Source organism: Cherax quadricarinatus, chromosome 26 (genome assembly GCF_038502225.1).
Source record: "Cherax quadricarinatus isolate ZL_2023a chromosome 26, ASM3850222v1, whole genome shotgun sequence".
Taxonomy (NCBI): Eukaryota; Metazoa; Arthropoda; class Malacostraca; order Decapoda; family Parastacidae; genus Cherax; species Cherax quadricarinatus.
This window is the reverse complement of record NC_091317.1, coordinates 21,305,789-21,326,505: the sequence shown is the minus strand read 5'-3', so window position 1 is coordinate 21,326,505 and position 20,717 is coordinate 21,305,789. Positions and strand designations below refer to the sequence as shown.

At 40.7% G+C, this 20,717-nt stretch overlaps 1 protein-coding gene across 2 annotated transcripts in view; it reads right to left on the bottom strand.

Moving 5' to 3' along the window:
* LOC128691710 (zinc finger protein 91) overlaps positions 1 to 20,717 on the bottom strand; it is a 97,530-nt gene that overhangs the window by 61,298 nt on the left and 15,515 nt on the right. For both annotated transcript variants that reach the window (XM_070088869.1, XM_070088870.1), the window contains exons 5-7: positions 5,559 to 5,731; positions 5,184 to 5,257; positions 3,139 to 3,339 (exon numbers count right to left, since the gene is read on the bottom strand). In XM_070088869.1, coding sequence (XP_069944970.1) covers positions 3,139 to 3,339; positions 5,184 to 5,257; positions 5,559 to 5,731 — 448 coding nt within the window. The remainder of the gene's footprint in view (positions 1 to 3,138; positions 3,340 to 5,183; positions 5,258 to 5,558; positions 5,732 to 20,717) is intronic.

Below are 20,717 nucleotides of genomic sequence, written 5' to 3'. Positions count from 1 at the left end.
TTATTTTTTCTTACAGAATTAAAGAGCATATTTTTGTGAAGGTAATAAAACAAAAAAAATTAGAATCTGATCAGTACTTACCGAGATACAGTGCCAAGAAGTTTGTAGAAAATGATGTGGTGGCGGCAACATCGACGAATTCCACATACGCGTATTATATTATTTTGTTGTTTTAGTTGTTTTTTCTTTTCTTTTCCAATTTTTTTCTATTCCTACTAACATTTGGGGCCTGAGAGACCAATACTGTATATAATTTATATATATAAACTCACTGTATTGAACACAATAACCGCACTAAAGTTATTATCATATTATTGTTTACCACTGTTGTTTATTACAATAAACATGCACAAATATTGTATAATACTAATGTTCTATCATATATTTACATATTTACAATCACTGGACATGGTTTTAGAACTGCTGGAGCTTGTGGAACTCCTTGAAACAAGGCACCATGCACAGAGGCACCTTACATTCCTCACACATAAACCGAGTGTCTTTGCGTCTTTGTTGCCGTCGTTTTGTTTGTGCACAGACAATGCATCTCTTCTGAGCAAATTTCTTTTGAGTTGAAGGAAGCTGTATTATGAAATGATCACCTTCTCTTCTCAAACGCTTGGGTATATTGTGATGAATTCGAGGACCATGTTGTATTGCAGGTGTTGTTACCTGGTACTTCATTATGAGTTGTCTGACAACAGACAAACAAAATTCACCATACGGTGGTCTGTTACCAGTCTTTATTTGGTACATATTATATGCATTCAGCATTGAAATATCCATGAGATGGAAGAAAAGTTTCATGTACCACTTGTAACTCTTACGAACACAGTCAACAAAACCAATCTGCATGTCACACTTGTCAACCAAGCGCATGTTTTGTGTATAATCAATCACTGTCACTGGTTTTCGAATACGTTCATTAGTCACTCGATCAACTTTGCCACTGTCTTGCATTTCATTACGGTGAATGGTTGTCAACAATGTGACATCTCGTTTGTCATGCCACCGTAATGCCATGATGTCATTGGCAGTAAACACCTGCACGTCATCACCACGAACACCTGCGTTGAGCCTGGGCATATGTTTACGATTAGAACGCACTGTGCCACACACATCTGTCTTGTTCACTCGCATGAAATCACTGAGTAATGGGCTTGTGTACCAGTTATCGGTATATAATGTATGGCCCTTACCAAGATAAGGTGCCATCATGTTTCTCACTACGTCACCTGATATACCCAATAACATCTTGGTATCTTTCAATGTTTTACTACCCGTGTATACAACAATATCCAACACCAGGCCACTGTCACAATCACAGAGTACAAACAATTTTATACCAAAGCGGTTCCTCTTGCTCGGTATATACTGCTTGAATGACAGTCTACCTTTGAACAAAATCAAAGACTCGTCAATTACAAGATTCTTGAATGGATAAAAGTATATCCTGAACTTTTGTTTGAGATACATGAAAACATTTCTAATCTTGTATAACCTGTCACTTCTGTCAGGCCTGGTTTTGTCAGAGAAGTGCAACATACGTAAGAGTAAGATAAACCTGTTCACTGGTATTATTTCACTGAAGGATGGGGTACAAATTAGCCGATCTGTGGACCAGTATGCTTTTATATTATGCTTATAGACGTGAGGCATAAGCATTATTGTTGCAAAAAGCAAATACATTTCTGCAACAGTCGTCTCTTTCCACGTGTGTAGTCTTGACTGTGGTGATAAGATCGTATTTGCCATGGTGTACTGAAAATACTTATTACTTTCCCTGACAATAGTTTCCATCAATGGCTGGTCAAAGAATAATTCAAAGAATTCCAGTTCATTGGCCGTGGTTCCAAGGGGACAGGTAGGTAGAATTCCACTTTGCGAGTCATCAAAGTGGTGAGGGCTGGGAACAAAATTGGGATTTTGCTGCCAATCCCAGATACGGTTTGCTGGTGGATACTGGACATCATAGGCTGGTTGTACGGGTGGTTGTGGCGGGCTGGTGGGTGACGCTCCGCTTTGTCCTTGAACTGACGAGTCAGCAGCGTGGGTTCCCGCGTGGCACAGCGAGTCACGCATGGCGGTGCCACTACCACCACCAGCCCCACTAACACCATCCACTGATGTCTGTGGCCCATCCATGCCAAGTGTAGCCACATCATCCTCACTATCACTACCTAAAACGGGTGTAGGGCCACGGGATGTACTCCGGGATGTACTACGGGATGTACTCCGTCCCCTGGGCATAGCATAGGGTACACTACCCGAGCGCATGCGGCGGCGCACATACCGACGCTTCACTGGTGAATATGTTTCCTCACTATCACTACTCGAATGATCGTCGAGCGCAATAAAATCACAATCCACGTCAGAATCATCGTCATTACTGAAGTCAGAGGCCAGACCACGGGAAAATATTAGTTTTCTCTTACGTTTAGGAACAACCGACCGTGAGTCACGAGTGCCCACACCAGAGGTAGAAGGTCGAGGATCGTCGGGGTTTTCTGCACTATTATCGATATCCTGGTCATTATTTTCGGTCACTAACTCATCAAAGCCGTAGAATTCGTCTTCATTTCCACTTCCATCAGTGTCAGAACTATCAGACAGGAAGAGGAGAGTCCCAATTTTCCGGGGAGTGAGAGCTGACTTGCGACGAGACATGGTGAACAAGGGTGACTGAGCCGGCGTTCCCACAATGCTATGCAGGCGCCTAGATTTTTTGTTTATGGCGCACACCCACCGCGCAGACCCATTCTCTCATATGTAGGCCTATGAGCGCTTTCGCGCTAAATTTGACGGCGCTAGAATTTTGGCGTAGATCTACGGTTTGGACACTCACCGACCAGCCGTAGATCTACGGGACGGACCCTGAAAGGGTTAAGGTGGTTTTTGGCAATTTTCAAAAAAAATTATTTATTTTTCCATCTTTTTTTAGGCGTAGTACTACTGCACACTTAATTAAAGATAAACATGTTTTTAGGCTTTATATGCACTGGCAAGTAAAAAAAAACTTATTTGTTTTAAGGCAATATTTGCTTTACGGTGGCAGTCTGGAACCTAATCCACCATATTAGTGAGGTTTGCCTGTACTGTATATAACTCAGAAACATCAATATCTTTTCTACGCATCACCTAGTCTTGTGTGTGGGGTCATGTTTTCTGGCGTGGATGGCCAAGTGACGAGCAGCCACAAAGGATTCATCACAAGTGCTGCACACATATTTCTGGTCATGAGTAGCCATGTGCCGTTGCAGACTGCTAGGACGAACATAACTGCGGCCACACCTGTTGCATGACCACTGAGGTTCCCGCTCACCGTGGATGATCAGGTGCCTTTTAGGAAGACAATTATGCTCAGAATAAAAATAAAATATGTGTTAACTCAAGAAATATATATAAAAAAAACTTTAATTTTTTTGCATTTTCCCCATATTTCTCAGTAGTAGGCTCAAAGTCAAGACCTACACAGTATTTATGAAATCCTTTTTATTCAGATGTTAATTAAACATTTTATAAAAAGATGTACTCCCTTGTGAAACCCCTATTATTCTTATAATATATTATAATAATTGTCTTATGCTCATGTCACCACTTTACTGCAGATGTTCTGATTTTTTAACAATTTTCATGCAATATTCTCATTAAATTTCTGCATCATTTTATTTTATTTTATGTCAAATACATATAAAGCCAACTGGGTTCAAACACATGACATCCTGCTTATATAATTTACAATCATAAAGTGAGAGATGAAAGTGGAGACGAGTGGTTTTTAGAACCTGATGAGCTGTTGGAGCGCGAGCAGGGTAATATTTTGTGAAGGGATTCAGGGAAACTGGTTAGCCAGGCTTGAGTCCTTGAAATGGGAAGTACAATGCCTGCACTTTAAAGGAGAGGTTCAGGATATTGGCAGTTTGGAGGGACGTTTTAACTGTCGTATCTGAGCGCTCTGCAAAGACAGTGATTATGTATGAGTGATGGTGAAAGTGTTGAATGATAAAAGCTTTTTCTTTCTTTTTGGGTCACCCTACCTTGGTGGGAAGCGGCCGACGTGTTGAAAAAAAAAAAATGTGAAATCTTAGATTGCATAAAAATTAATGTCAACTTTTTTACAAGTAATCCCTATTTCAGAATGTAATGCTCAAGAAAAAACTACCACATTAATAAAAGGTACACAAAAGAAACTTTCTTTATGTGATAAGTGAGTTCCAGGTCCATCAGCAGCTGTAGTAATCTCTACATTTTGTAAACCACATTGATCGCATATTGGGAATTACTAGAAACTGGCACTGGATAAAAGCAAATTCACCTATAGTATAGAGAACCTACACAGAGCATGGTATGACTGTAGGTTCATACCACTAATGGTGGTAGTGCTATTTTGCTTGTCAGGGAAAATTTCTCCTAAGGCTTAAATCACATGGTGACCAGCTCAGTGCAGCTTTTCACCTGGTTAAGGTCTTAAATCACATGGAGACCAGTTCAGTGGAGATTTTCTCCTGACTAAGCTCTTAAATCACATAGAGACCAGCTCAGTAGTGCTTTTCTCCTGACCAAGGTCTTAAATCACATGGTGACCAGCTCAGTGGAGGTTTTCTCCTGACCAAGGTCTTAAATCACATGGTGACCAGTGAAGTGGAGTTTTTGATTATACATGGTTGGCTTACCACACATTACAGGCCATAAACCAACCTGGGCCGTAAGACAAAGGTGAAGGGGAAAGGGGCAATTTATCTCAGACATTTGCATAACACCAGGTATAAAACAGGGTCATTTGCAGTCCTCACAGATTGGAGTGAATCAGTTTTTTCTGCATTAACGGAAAACACCTCCAGTGTTTTCATATCCTATGAGAAAACTGGTGATAATTTCACTATATAAATTGCAAGTAGCAGGCTGGTTAGCAGCAATCATCCAGGGAGATGCTACCATCCTGTCATGTAAGTGTGAAATATGGTTAGTTGGCAGCAACAATCCAGGAAGGTGGTACAATCCTGCCATATAAGTGTAAAACATAGGTAGCCGGCTGAGAGAGAGCAATCACCCAGGAAAGCACCATCCTCTCATATGAATGTTAATCAATATACTGATTACGTAAAATTTATTTACTTATCAAGCTAACACTAAAGAATTTTCCTTACATGCTACTCAAAGAAATTAAAGGAGAGTAAACTTACGACTCAAGGTGAGTTTTGGTAGTAAATCTTCGATCACACATGGGACACTGTAGCTTCTTTGACTCATGATTAATCTGAGAATTAAATCATTTTCCAGGTTAAAAATTGGAATCTAGTTTTGCAACTGTTAGGAAGAATACTCTTAAGAAACTTGAGTTGTACAAATAACTAAGAATTCTTAGTTATGCAATGAAAGCTTAAGCTTGCCAAAACAAAGCTCTCATCCCAAAATATTTCATATTTTCAATAAGCAACTAAAATTAACAAATACTGAACAGTCTCAAGGATATACTACATAGTAGTATGAATGCAAACACAACTTCAATATAGAAACAGAAATCAGTAAGCAATTTACAACAAACTTTACTTCCTTACTTTATGAACGCGAGCCATGTGCTCTATGAGATGGGCACGTGTTCGCACTTGACGCTTGCAAGTCTCACACTGGTGCCGTCCAAGGGAACGCATGTGTGTACCACGGTGCCGACTGAGAGCTGATTCTGATCCACATATTTTCCCACACTGCAGACATCGATGTTCTCGTGGAACTACAATGAGATTTGCATGTGATTATTAACAATAAAGTACGAAATGGAAGAAGAGGAAGATGAAGATGTTCAGATCATTAACCGAGAGGTTTAGTAACCCAGGATAACCCAATAAGTCTGGATATCATTGAGGACTTTCTTATTGCCAGTGGGGTCTTTTGATCTTGGTTTAGAAAGACACGTAAGCAAACACTATAACATATTTATTAGAAAACGTTTCGATCCTGGGACCTTGATCACTTCTAACATACAGAGGTAGAAAGACATTATATATATAGGCGGAGAGTGAGATGTGACGCACGTGACCTGAGGAATATCATAAGAACATAAGAATGGAGGAACACTGTAGAAGGCCTACTGGCCCATGCGAGGCAGGTCCTTATCAAAACAACCTCTGCCTATGATGAGGACGGGTAGACGATGAAATCATGTGACTCCTGTGTTGTTGGGTTGGTGCTGCTTAAGTATCATGTATGCCAATGTTTTTGAAATTTTATAGTTTCCAGTGTTGCGTTCTATAGTGTCGGTGACGGTGATTAGTGAGGCTTCTAGGCACCATCGGCGTCTGAGGTCTGGTTCGGTGAGAACGAGTTGTGCCTCGTTCCAGTTCATCAAATGCCCCGTGGAGTCTCTGTGGAGGACACAGGCGTACCTTACATCGTCTCTGTTAGAGGCATTTCGATGCTCATTCAGGCGGACTGCAAGATCTCTGCCTGTCTCGCCTACATATTTCTTGGGACAGAACCCACAGGGGATAGTGTAGACGCCTGCTGTAGAAGTTAGAGGTGTGGGGCTGCGTTTAGTAGTGAGGTCTTTGATAGAGGATGTGTTTATGGTGGAAACGTTGATGTTACTCATAGCAAGTGCCCGGCGAGTATTCGTGGCAACATCGCCACATGGGAGTACTATGAACTGTTTAGGGGGCTGTTCCATGGGCGGTTTGTTGAGGATAGCTTGTGCCTTGAGTCTGCAATCTCGGATGAAGAAAGATGGGAACTGAAGACGTGTAAAGGCTTGTGTTATGTAAGTGCATTCTTCTTCTAGAAAACAAGGGCTGGAGATGCGAAGAGCTCTCAAGAAGAAGCCAATGAGGACTCCTCTCTTAGTGCGGGTATCTTGGTGTGAATAAAAGTGTATGTGTTGGCATCGTTGAGAAGATTTAAGACTTTATTGTTGTAGTCGACAGTGTTGAGTAACACAACACCACCTCCTTTGTCAGCGGTTGTAATGACGATATCATCGTTGTTGGCCAAGTTCCTACAACAATAAAGTCTTAAATCTTCTCAACAATGCCAACACATACCAGCCTGTATCGGAATCAGTGCTACTTCAAAGTACCCAGACTTTCCTTCAAAAGGCTCGTAGCATCTTACGAAAATCAGAACAAGGCAAAAAACTACTTAAACTTTTACCAGGTCAACCGAAACCAGCACGCCTGTATGGCCTTCCTAAGACACACAAACCTGGCATCCCACTACGGCCTATCACTTCGGGCATAGGGAGTGCACCACACAGACTAGCCGGCCACCTTGCCAAATACCTTTCAGCGCTTCTGGGCACTATCAGTCAAGCCCACCTCAAACACTCAGGTGACCTTCTCTCCCGAATTTCCAACCTGAATGTCAAAAACAAAAGCATGGCTTCCTTCGATGTCACAGCCCTCTTTACCAACGTTCCTACTGACACTGCAATCAACATTCTGAGACAGAGGCTCACTGAAAACCACGACCTCCCTTTACCTCTTCTAGATTTCATCAATCTAGTGGAACTGTGTGTTAATTTCAACTTCTTCAAGTATCAGGACAACTGTTACAAACAATGCTTTGGGATGGCAATGGGCAGCCCGCTCAGTGCTGTGCTTGCCAACCTCTTCATGGAAAACTTGGAGACAGAGAAATTCAGCACCCTCATTCCCAACACCGTTACCTGGCTAAGATACGTTGATGATATATTGGTTTTCTATCCGAGACGTCTCAATATCCAGGCCCTTCTCAACAAGATCAATGCAGTTGAACCATCAATAAAGTTTACACTTGAACTCGAAAATGATGTCAAACTTCCTTTCCTCGACGTTCTACTGTGCAGATCTCCCGACAGTGACAAACTTCTCTTCAAAGTGTATAGAAAACCTACCAACAAGGACGATCTTATACACTTTTATTCACACCAAGATACCCGCACTAAGAGAGGAGTCCTCATTGGCTTCTTCTTGAGAGCTCTTCGCATCTCCAGCCCTTGTTTTCTAGAAGAAGAATGCACTTACATAACACAAGCCTTTACACGTCTTCAGTTCCCATCTTTCTTCATCCGAGATTGCAGACTCAAGGCACAAGCTATCCTCAACAAACCGCCCATGGAACAGCCCCCTAAACAGTTCATAGTACTCCCATGTGGCGATGTTGCCACGAATACTCGCCGGGCACTTGCTATGAGTAACATCAACGTTTCCACCATAAACACATCCTCTATCAAAGACCTCACTACTAAACGCAGCCCCACACCTCTAACTTCTACAGCAGGCGTCTACACTATCCCCTGTGGGTTCTGTCCCAAGAAATATGTAGAAGAGACAGGCAGAGATCTTGCAGTCCGCCTGAATGAGCATCGAAATGCCTCTAACAGAGACGATGTAAGGTACGCCTGTGTCCTCCACAGAGACTCCACGGGGCATTTGATGAACTGGAACGAGGCACAACTCGTTCTCACCGAACCAGACCTCAGACGCCGACGGTGCCTAGAAGCCTCACTAATCACCATCACCGACACTATAGAACGCAACACTGGAAACTATAAAATTTCAAAAACATTGGCATACATGATACTTAAGCAGCACCAACCCAACAACACAGGAGTCACATGATTTCATCGTCTACCCGTCCTCATCATAGGCAGAGGTTGTTTTGATAAGGACCTGCCTCGCATGGGCCAGTAGGCCTTCTACAGTGTTCCTCCATTCTTATATTCTTATGACATTCCTCAGGTCACGTGCGTCACATCTCACTCTCCGCCTATATATATAATGTCTTTCTACCTCTGTATGTTAGAAGTGATCAAGGTCCCAGGACCGAAACGTTTTCTAATAAATATGTTATAGTGTTTGCTTACGTGTCTTTCTAAACCAACTTGTTGGTATTTATTACCAAGGTTTATACCATCTTTTGATCTTCTCCATTAGGATGCAATCTACACCAGTCGATTAGCACCCAGGCAAACACTTACTATTAGGGGGCCAAACCACAGTACCTCAGTGTGCAAGCTAAAGTAGCTACCAACTGAGCCATGAGACACTCAGTTCCTCAAAATAGTCTTCATCAAATACATACACATTTATCTACTGATATCTTTGCTGAGACCTAGGTAGTAGGTTGGTAGACAGCAACCGCCCAGGGAGTTATCATCGTCCTGCCAAGTTAGTACAGAATGAAAGCCTGTAACTGTTACATGACGGTAGGATTGCTGGTGTCTTTTTTCTGTTTTATAAACATGCCAGATTTCAGGTATGTCTTGTTACTTCTGCTTACACTTAGGTCACACTACACATGCATGTACAAGCATATATATACACACCTCTCTGGGTTTTCTTCTATTTTCTTACTAGTTCTTTTTCTTATTTCCTCTTATCTCCATGGGGAAGTGGAACAGAATTCTTCCTCCGTAAGCTGTGTGTGTCCTAAGAGGCAACTAAAATGCCGGGAGCAAGGGGCTAGTGACCCCTTCTCTTGTGTATGTACATTACTAAAGTAAAAAAAGAGAGACTTTTGTTATTCTTTTTGGGTCACCCTGGCTCGGTGGGATACGGCTGGTTTGCTAAAAGAAAAAAGAAGATCTTTGCTGAGTGCTATGAAGCAAGTTTCTCAGAGCTAACCATGGGTGAGAACAAGGACCTATCACTTCATAGAGGCCCTTCAGCTGGAAGTGAGAGATGAAACAGGGGAAAAAAAACATTACAGAGCCTGTATATTAGGGACATTATCATGTAAATGACATCAATTGTGATCGTACTGTCTGCTTTTTTTTTTTTTTGCAGGACTTGAGTCCTGGAGATGGGAAGTACAGTGCTGCACTCTGAAGGAGGGGTGTTAATGTTGCAGTTTAAAAACTGTAGTGTAAAGCACCCTTCTGATGGAGTGAATGATGGTGAAAGTTTTTCTTTTTCGGGCCACCCTGCCTTGGTGGGAATCGGCCAGTGTGATAATAAAAAAAATGTGATAATAATAAAAATTATGTATTCTGCAGGCAAAAGTAATTTAGAACTTGATCACACTCATGAAATGTCTTAAGCTACTAATATGAAAACCTTAGGAGTAAATTATATTTTATTTAATTTTCATTAAAAAATGGCCTTGTCTAATTTAATACTCCTACTTGACTGGTCATAGCCACATACCGTAATCAAGTAATTGCCTCCATTATATATTGATAGGAAAGCACTAACCCATAAGGGTGAGGTTACACAGCAACCCCAAAGAATGGAAGGTAATAGGACTTGATCCAAGGAAGGGAAGGGCAACTCTAATTGCTCAGAGTCTTCCAGCAGCATCAAAGCACTCTTCTTGAAGGGCAGGTACATGTACCTCATGAACAGCTATTATTGGAAAGGTGTGGTTACCTGGTGCTTGTCTGGATTAAGACATAACTAGCAAAAGGTTCACATACAGTATATTAAAGTTTTTTCTTAAGAAATAAATATGCCTAAGTTCAGAGTTGAGTCAAAAGTTAGATGCACTGATTTTTTGTTTTTAATACACCCAGGTGACTCAAAAATGAAGAAACACTTTCACCATCACTTGCCTTATCACTGTCTTGCCAATGGTATGCCAACATTACAGCTCAGATTCCCTCTCCAACGTGTAATATCCCCACTCCTTCCTTCGGAGCGCACTGATTTATAAATGCAATAATACACTGTAGCAGCTGTCGGGCATTTTTTGCTTAGAGCCAAGTTATTTATTTTTTTATTTTTGGAAATTGGAATGTGGCATGTAGGGCCTGTGTTGGTCTGTGTTGTTCTTGTTGTTACAAGCCTACTCTGGGGTGGCAAGTGTTAACTTAAGAGTTATCATAACATGAATTCCCCAGTCTTAATTTATTCAGTTATAAACAATGCATATAAAATGTTTGTTTTTTGTATTATAAAGCTTCAAGTGAAATACCTGTATATACATTCTATAGATTCAGTTTGTACAACAGGGTGGGTCTAAAGAAGGCTTACAGTTGTTTCACTATTTGTTCACGTTTTTTATTTAATTTAGCCAAACCATAATTCCAAACCATTATTCCAAACCATTATTCCAAACCATTATTCCAAACCAGTATTCCAAACCAATATTCCATATCCCTTAGTTACATTTTGGAAATGTTATTAAGCTTAGGTGCAGGAGTTAAGTACATACCTACTAAGTGTATGCCTACTTTTGGCCCACCCTGTATTTATATATACAGTGGTACCTCAGGATACAAACAGCTCAAAACTCGAAAAATTATGTAAATGTATTGATGTAAGTGCTTTTGTAAGTGTACTTTTGGGGGTCTGAAACGGATTAATCTAACTTACATTATTCCTTATGGGAACAAATTCGTTTGGTATTGGCACTTGAACAGCCTTCTGGAATGAATTAAGTTCGTATCCTGAGGTACCACTGTACAGTGGACCCCCGGTTAACGATATTTTTTCACTCCAGAAGTATGTTCAGGTGCCAGTACTGACCGAATTTGTTCCCATAAGGAATATTGTGAAGTAGATTAGTCCATTTCAGACCCCCAAACATACAGGTACAAATGCACTTACATAAATACACTTACATAATTGGTCGCATTCGGAGGTAATCGTTATGCGGGGGTCCACTGTATATATATATATATATATATATATATATATATATATATATATATCCTAGGTAGTAGGTTGGTAGACAGCAACCGCCCAGGGAGGTACTACCGTCCTGCCAAGTGAGTGTAAAACGAAAGCCTGTGACTGTTTTACATGATGGTAGGATTGCTGGTGTCCTTTTTTCTGTCTCATGAACATGCAAGATTTCAGGTACATCTTGCTACTTCTACTTACACTTAGGTCACACTACACATACATGTACAAGCGTATATATACATACCCCTCTGGGTTTTCTTTTATTTTCTTTCTAGTTCTTGTTCTTGTTTATTTCCTCTTATCTCCATGGGGAAGTGGAACAGAATTCTTCCTCCGTACGCCATGCGTGTTGTAAGAGGCAACTAAAATGCCGGGAGCAAGGGGCTAGTAACCCCTTCTCCTGTATATATTACTAAATGTAAAAGGAGAAACTTTTGTTTTTCCTTTTGGGCCACCCCGCCTCGGTGGGATACGGCTGATGTGTTGAAAGAAAGAAAGAATATATACATATATATATTTTTTATTTTTATTATCACACTGGCCGATTCCCACCAAGGCAGGGTGGCCCGAAAAAGAAAAACTTTCACCATCATTCACTCCATCACTGTCTTGCCAGAAGGGTGCTTTACACTACAGTTTTTAAACTGCAACATTTACACCCCTCCTTCAGAGTGCAGGCACTGTACTTCCCATCTCCAGGACTCAAGTCCGGCCTGCCGGTTTCCCTGAACCCCTTCATAAATGTTACTTTGCTCACACTCCAACAGCACGTCAAGTATTAAAAACCATTTGTCTCCATTCGCTCCTATCAAACACGCTCACGCATGCCTGCTGGAAGTCCAAGCCTCTCGCACACAAAACCTCCTTTACCCCCTCCCTCCAACCTTTCCTAGGCCAACCCCTACCCCACCTTCCTTCCACTACAGACTGATACACTCTTGAAGTCATTCTGTTTCGCTCCATTCTCTCTACATGTCCGAACCACCTCAACAACCCTTCCTCAGCCCTCTGGACAACAGTTTTGGTAATCCCGCACCTCCTCCTAACTTCCAAACTACGAATTCTCTGCACTATATTCACACCACACATTGCCCTCAGACATGACATCTCCACTGCCTCCAGCCTTCTCCTCGCTGCAACATTCATCACCCATGCTTCACACCCATATAAGAGCGTTGGTAAAACTATACTCTCATACATTCCACTCTTTGCATCCAAGGACAAAGTTCTTTGTCTCCACAGACTCCTAAGTGCACCACTCACCCTTTTCCCCTCATCAATTCTATGATTCACTTCATCTTTCATAGAAACATCCGCTGACACGTCCACTCCCAAATATCTGAATACATTCACCTCCTCCATACTCTCTCCCTCCAATCTGATATCCAATCTTTCATCACCTAATCTTTTTGTTATCCTCATAACCTTACTCTTTCCTGTATTCACCTTTAATTTTCTTCTTTTGCACACCCTACCAAATTCATCCACCAATCTCTGCAACTTCTCTTCAGAATCTCCCAAGAGCACAGTGTCATCAGCAAAGAGCAACTGTGACAACTCCCACTTTGTGTGTGATTCTTTATCTTTTAACTCCACGCCTCTTGCCAAGACCCTCGCATTTACTTCTCTTACAACCCCATCTATAAATATATTAAACAACCACGGTGACATCACACATCCTTGTCTAAGGCCTACTTTTACTGGGAAAAAATTTCCCTCTTTCCTACATACTCTAACTTGAGCCTCACTATCCTCGTAAAAACTCTTCACTGCTTTCAGTAACCTACCTCCTACACCATACACCTGCAACATCTGCCACATTGCCCCCCTATCCACCCTGTCATACGCCTTTTCCAAATCCATAAATGCCACAAAGACCTCTTTAGCCTTATCTAAATACTGTTCACTTATATGTTTCACTGTAAACACCTGGTCCACACACCCCCTACCTTTCCTAAAGCCTCCTTGTTCATCTGCTATCCTATTCTCCGTCTTACTCTTAATTCTTTCAATAATAACTCTACCATACACTTTACCAGGTATACTCAACAGACTTATCCCCCTATAATTTTTGCACTCTCTTTTATCCCCTTTGCCTTTATACAAAGGAACTATGCATGCTCTCTGCCAATCCCTAGGTACCTTACCCTCTTCCATACATTTATTAAATAATTGCACCAACCACTCCAAAACTATATCCCCACCTGCTTTTAACATTTCTATCTTTATCCCATCAATCCTGGCTGCCTTACCCCCTTTCATTTTACCTACTGCCTCACGAACTTCCTCCACACTCACAACTGGCTCTTCCTCACTCCTGCAAGATGTTATTCCTCCTTGCCTTATACACGAAATCACAGCTTCCCTATCTTCATCAACATTTAACAATTCCTCAATATATATACATACATATATATATACATATATATATACATACACATATATATACATACATATATATATATCCTGTAGGTAGTAGGTTGGTAGACAGCAACCGCCCAGGGAGGTACTACCGTCCTGCCAAGTGAATGTAAAACGAAAGCCTGTAATTGTTTTACATGATGGTAGGATTGCTGGTGTCTTTTGTCTGTCTCATAAATATGCAAGATTACAGGTAAGTCTTGCTACTTCTACTTACACTTAGGTCACACTACACATACATGTACAAGCATATATATACACACCCCTCTGGGTTTTCTTCTATTTTCTTTCTAATTCTTGTTCTTGTTTATTTCCTCTTATCTCCATGGTGAAGTGGAACAGAATTCTTCCTCTGTAAGCCATGCGTGTCGTAAGAGGCGACTAAAATGCCGGGAGCAAGGGGCTAGTAACCCCTTCTCCTGTATATATTACTAAATTTAAAAGGAGAAACTTCAGTTTTTTCTTTTGGGCCACCCCACCTCAGTGGGATACGGCTGGTACGTTGAAAGAAGAAGAAGAATACAGTATATATATCCAGGTAGTAGGTTGGTAGACAGCAACCGCCCAGGGAGGTACTACCGTCCTGCCAAGTGAATGTAAAACTGAAGCCTGTAACTGTTTTACACGATGGTAGGATTGCTGGTGTCTTTTTTTTTCTGTCTCATACACATGCAAGATTTCAGGTACGTCTTGCTACTTCTACTTACACTTAGGTCACACTACACATACATGTACAAGCATATATATACACACCCCTTTGGGTTTTCTTCTATTTTCTTTCTAGTTCTTCTTGTTTATTTCCTCTTACCTCCATGGGGAAGTGGAACAGAATTCTTCCTCCGTGAGCCATGCGTGTTGCAAGAGGCGACTAAAATGCCAGGAGCAAGGGGCTAGTAACCTCTTCGCCTGTATATATTACTAAATGCAAAAGGAGAAACTTTCGTTTTTCCTTTTGGGCCACCCCGCCTTGGTGGGATACAGCCGGTGTGTTGAAAGAAAGAAGATATATATATATATATATATATATATATATATATATATATATATATATATATATATATATATATATATATATATATATATATATAAGTAGATCGTCATTTAGCACGAGTTTATTTGGCACAATTCGGGTACAGCACGAGTGAAGAATTGCTGCAAAATTTACTGTAACACGCAAAATTAATTTAACACGGTTCAGATTGCGGGAAGGAAAAAAAAAAACTTTTTCTTCAAGCGGCCACCTTGTTGTGGATAAGCAGGGGGACTTCCCGCCATCCCTTGCCACCCCGACACCACCCCACCATCCTAGTATTCGTATTTCATATGTGTCCATTCCAGTCTTTCTCTGCTACAAGCTAGCTGTGTTTGTGAATTGTGTTTTGATCTTTTAGTTATTATATATTGTATCTGCCAAGCAATCATAACACCCAGTAGGCATACCAGAGTTGCTGAAAGTGGCAAGAAAAGGTATAAGCATTTAAGTCTTAGAATTAATGAAAGAAAGAAATATATTAGACATGAGATACTGGTAATGAAGTGTTACTTTGTACACATAAAAAGAGGTAAACATGAATTTGTGTGACTAGCTGACTGATGTACTGATGGACTGACTTACTGACTTGACTGAATGACTTACTGACTTGACTAAATGACTTACTGACTTGACTGACTTGACTAAATGACTTACTGACTTGACTGAATGACTTGACTGACTGAATGACTTACTGACTTGACTTACTGACTTACTGACTTGAATGAATGACTTGTTTGACTGAATGACTTACTGGCTTGGCTGACTGACTGAATGACTTAAAGTTAGACACTCCAGTACCAGAACCTCTACCATCCACCTCAGCCCAGTAGGGCCACAGCATAACTTTCCACTTTCTTCACAATGATCCACAAACACCAGCACCCACAATTTAAGGTAAGAAATACTATTATTTCTGTTATATTTTAGTCTTAACCAGTAGAAAAACACAATACATCACAACAATGAACTACAATTCCATATTCACTTTTATTTTTGTAAGATGTGGAGGTCTTAAAAAAAAAAAAAAAAAAGTTGTTGTTTGGCTTTTTTGGAGCTCCCAGGAACATAACCCTATTTTTCCCCTAAGATCTTCAGTTCATCTAACACGGTTTTTTACCTAACATGCCATTTTCAGGAACGTAACTATCGTGTAAATGACGGTCTACTGTATATACAGTAGGGCCCCGCTTTACGGCGTTCCACTAATACAATGATTTTAAATTATGACCAAAGCTTGCTATATGGCAACCTGTCTTTCTAATACGGCATGCCCGACCAGGTTTGTTGACATTCTCCGTGGGCACATCTCTCTACTATGTCTAGAAACTTTCCAAAATTTCAAGTATTTTAAAGTTATTGTATATTTTAAATGTACTCTGATAATAATACTAACATGTGCCTGTACCTAAATATACTTACACACTATGCTGGCATGTAGGTGCACATTAAATCACTAGTGAGTCCCTCTAGTCTTAATGCTATAGTAATACTAATAGTACATAATAATAATCAATTTTGGGCACATTAAATGTCTTATTTTACATTAATATAGATATTTTCATTAATCCATCTATAATATTTTCTTCAGAATTATATAAAAAACATGTTACATAGCATATAAACATGCTATGTTTATATGCTATGGAGGTGTGGCAGCCGGGCAGAGGGAAAACATTATGTTTTCTCTGGTCCATCACCAGAGAAAACGTGTATGAATCTGTGTTTGGCCTAGTCACTCCCCTTAACACTCCGCTTTTGTTTACAATTCTCGGCATGAATTATTCATTACTTCTCCCTTCATTTATGATGGCATCTAAAGGTAATTGTTAGAAGCGCTTAAACTCAGTGAACAAGGTATGTGATGATAATAATATGGCTCTGGGCCATTAAATATTGTATAGCTATGTAGGGAAGTTTTTATTGCATTTATGGATTTAGAAAAGGCATATGATAGAGTGGATAGGGGAGCAATGTGGCAGATGTTGCAAGTATATGGAATAGGTGGTAAGTTACTAAATGCTGTAAAGAATTTTCATGAGGATAGCGAGGCTCAGGTTAGGGTGTGTAGAAAAGAGGGAGACAACTTCCCGGTAAAAGTAGGTCTTAGACAGGGATGTGTAATGTCACCATGGTTGTTTAATATATTTATAGATGGGGTTGTAAAAGAAGTAAATGCTAGGGTGTTTGGGAGAGGGGTGGGATTAAATTATGGGGAATCAAATACAAAATGGGAATTGACACAGTTACATTTTGCAGAGGAGAGAGAGAGATTTTGGGAGATGTTAAGTGAATGTATAGGAGCCTTTGAACCAAGTGAGAGAGTAATTGTGGTAGGGGACTTGAATGCTAAAGTAGGAGAAACTTTTAGAGAGGGTGTGGTAGGTAAGTTTGGGGTGCCAGGTGTAAATGATAATGGGAGCCCTTTGATTGAACTTTGTATAGAAAGGGGTTTAGTTATAGGTAATACATATTTTAAGAAAAAGAGGATAAATAAGTATACACGATATGATGTAGGGCGAAATGACAGTAGTTTGTTGGATTATGTATTGGTAGATAAAAGACTGTTGAGTAGACTTCAGGATGTACATGTTTATAGAGGGGCCACAGATATATCAGATCACTTTCTAGTTGTAGCTATACTGAGAGTAAAAGGTAGATGGGATACAAGGAGAATAGAAGCATCAGGGAAGAGAGAGGTGAAGGTTTATAAACTAAAAGAGGAGGCAGTTAGGGTAAGATATAAACAGCTATTGGAGGATAGATGGGCTAATGAGAGCATAGGCAATGGGGTCGAAGAGGTATGGGGTAGGTTTAAAAATGTAGTGTTAGAGTGTTCAGCAGAAGTTTGTGGTTACAGGAAAGTGGGTGCAGGAGGGAAGAGGAGCGATTGGTGGAATGATGATGTAAAGAGAGTAGTAAGGGAGAAAAAGTTAGCATATGAGAAGTTTTTACAAAGTAGAAGTGATGCAAGGAGGGAAGAGTATATGGAGAAAAAGAGAGAAGTTAAGAGAGTGGTGAAGCAATGTAAAAAGAGAGCAAATGAGAGAGTGGGTGAGATGTTATCAACAAATTTTGTTGAAAATAAGAAAAAGTTTTGGAGTGAGATTAACAAGTTAAGAAAGCCTAGAGAACAAATGGATTTGTCAGTTAAAAATAGGAGAGGAGAGTTATTAAATGGAGAGTTAGAGGTATTGGGAAGATGGAAGGAATATTTTGAGGAATTGTTAAATGTTGATGAAGATAGGGAAGCTGTGATTTCGTGTATAGGGCAAGGAGGAATAACATCTTGTAGGAGTGAGGAAGAGCCAGTTGTGAGTGTGGGGGAAGTTCGTGAGGCAGTAGGTAAAATGAAAGGGGGTAAGGCAGCCGGGATTGATGGGATAAAGATAGAAATGTTAAAAGCAGGTGGGGATATAGTTTTGGAGTGGTTGGTGCAATTATTTAATAAATGTATGGAAGAGGGTAAGGTACCTAGGGATTGGCAGAGAGCATGCATAGTTCCTTTGTATAAAGGCAAAGGGGATAAAAGAGAGTGCAAAAATTATAGGGGGATAAGTCTGTTGAGTGTACCTGGTAAAGTGTATGGTAGAGTTATAATTCAAAGAATTAAGAGTAAGACGGAGAATAGGATAGCAGATGAACAAGGAGGCTTTAGGAAAGGTAGGGGGTGTGTGGACCAGGTGTTTACAGTGAAACATATAAGTGAACAGTATTTAGATAAGGCTAAAGAGGTCTTTGTGGCATTTATGGATTTGGAAAAGGCGTATGACAGGGTGGATAGGGGGGCAATGTGGCAGATGTTGCAAGTGTATGGTGTAGGAGGTAGGTTACTGAAAGCAGTGAAGAGTTTTTACGAGGATAGTGAGGCTCAAGTTAGAGTATGTAGGAAAGAGGGAAATTTTTTCCCAGTAAAAGTAGGCCTTAGACAAGGATGTGTGATGTCACCGTGGTTGTTTAATATATTTATAGATGGGGTTGTAAGAGAAGTAAATGCGAGGGTTTTGGCAAGAGGCGTGGAGTTAAAAGATAAAGAATCACACACAAAGTGGGAGTTGTCACAGCTGCTCTTTGCTGATGACACTGTGCTCTTGGGAGATTCTGAAGAGAAGTTGCAGAGATTGGTGGATGAATTTGGTAGGGTGTGCAAAAGAAGAAAATTAAAGGTGAATACAGGAAAGAGTAAGGTTATGAGGATAACAAAAAGATTAGGTGATGAAAGATTGAATATCAGATTGGAGGGAGAGAGTATGGAGGAGGTGAACGTATTCAGATATTTGGGAGTGGACGTGTCAGCGGATGGGTCTATGAAAGATGAGGTGAATCATAGAATTGATGAGGGAAAAAGAGTGAGTGGTGCACTTAGGAGTCTGTGGAAACAAAGAACTTTGTCCTTGGAGGCAAAGAGGGGAATGTATGAGAGTATAGTTTTACCAACGCTCTTATATGGGTGTGAAGCGTGGGTGATGAATGTTGCAGCGAGGAGAAGGCTGGAGGCAGTGGAGATGTCATGTCTGAGGGCAATGTGTGGTGTGAATATAATGCAGAGAATTCGTAGTTTGGAAGTTAGGAGGAGGTGCGGGATTACCAAAACTGTTGTCCAGAGGGCTGAGGAAGGGTTGTTGAGGTGGTTCGGACATGTAGAGAGAATGGAGCGAAACAGAATGACTTCAAGAGTGTATCAGTCTGTAGTGGAAGGAAGGCGGGGTAGGGGTCGGCCTAGGAAGGGTTGGAGGGAGGGGGTAAAGGAGGTTTTGTGTGCGAGGGGCTTGGACTTCCAGCAGGCATGCGTGAGCGTGTTTGATAGGAGTGAATGGAGACAAATGGTTTTTAATACTTGACGTGCTGTTGGAGTGTGAGCAAAGTAACATTTATGAAGGGATTCAGGGAAACCGGCAGGCCGGACTTGAGTCCTGGAGATGGGAAGTACAGTGCCTGCACTCTGAAGGAGGGGTGTTAATGTTGCAGTTTAAAAACTGTAGTGTAAAGCACCCTTCTGGCAAGACAGTGATGGAGTGAATGATGGTGAAAGTTTTTCTTTTTCGGGCCACCCTGCCTTGGTGGGAATCGGCCGGTGTGATAATAAAAAAAAAATAAAAAACATTTTGCTGATGATATTGTGCTTATGGGAGATTCTAAAGAAAAATTGCAAAGGTTAGTGGATGAGTTTGGGAGTGTGTGTAAAGGTAGAAAGTTGAAAGTGAACATAGAAAAGAGTAAGGTGATGAGGGTGTCAAATGATTTAGATAAAGAAAAATTGGATACCAAATTGGGGAGGAGGGGTATGGAAGAAGTGAATGTTTTCAGATATTTGGGAGTTGACGTGTCAGCGGATGGATTTATGAAGGATGAGGTTAATCACAGAATTGATGAAGGAAAAAAAGGCGACAAAAAACATTATCTATGGAGGCAAAGAAGGGAATGTATGAAAGTATAGTAGTACCAACACTCTTATATGGGTGTGAAGCTTGGGTTGTAAATGCTGCAGCGAGGAGGTGGTTGGAGGCAGTGGAGATGTCCTGTCTAAGGGCAATGTGTGGTGTAAATATTATGCAGAAAATTCAGAGTGTGGAAATTAGGAGAAGGTGTGGAGTTAATAAAAGTATTAGTCCGAGGGCTGAAAAGGGATTGTTGAGGTGATTTGGTCATTTAGAGAGAATGGATCAAAG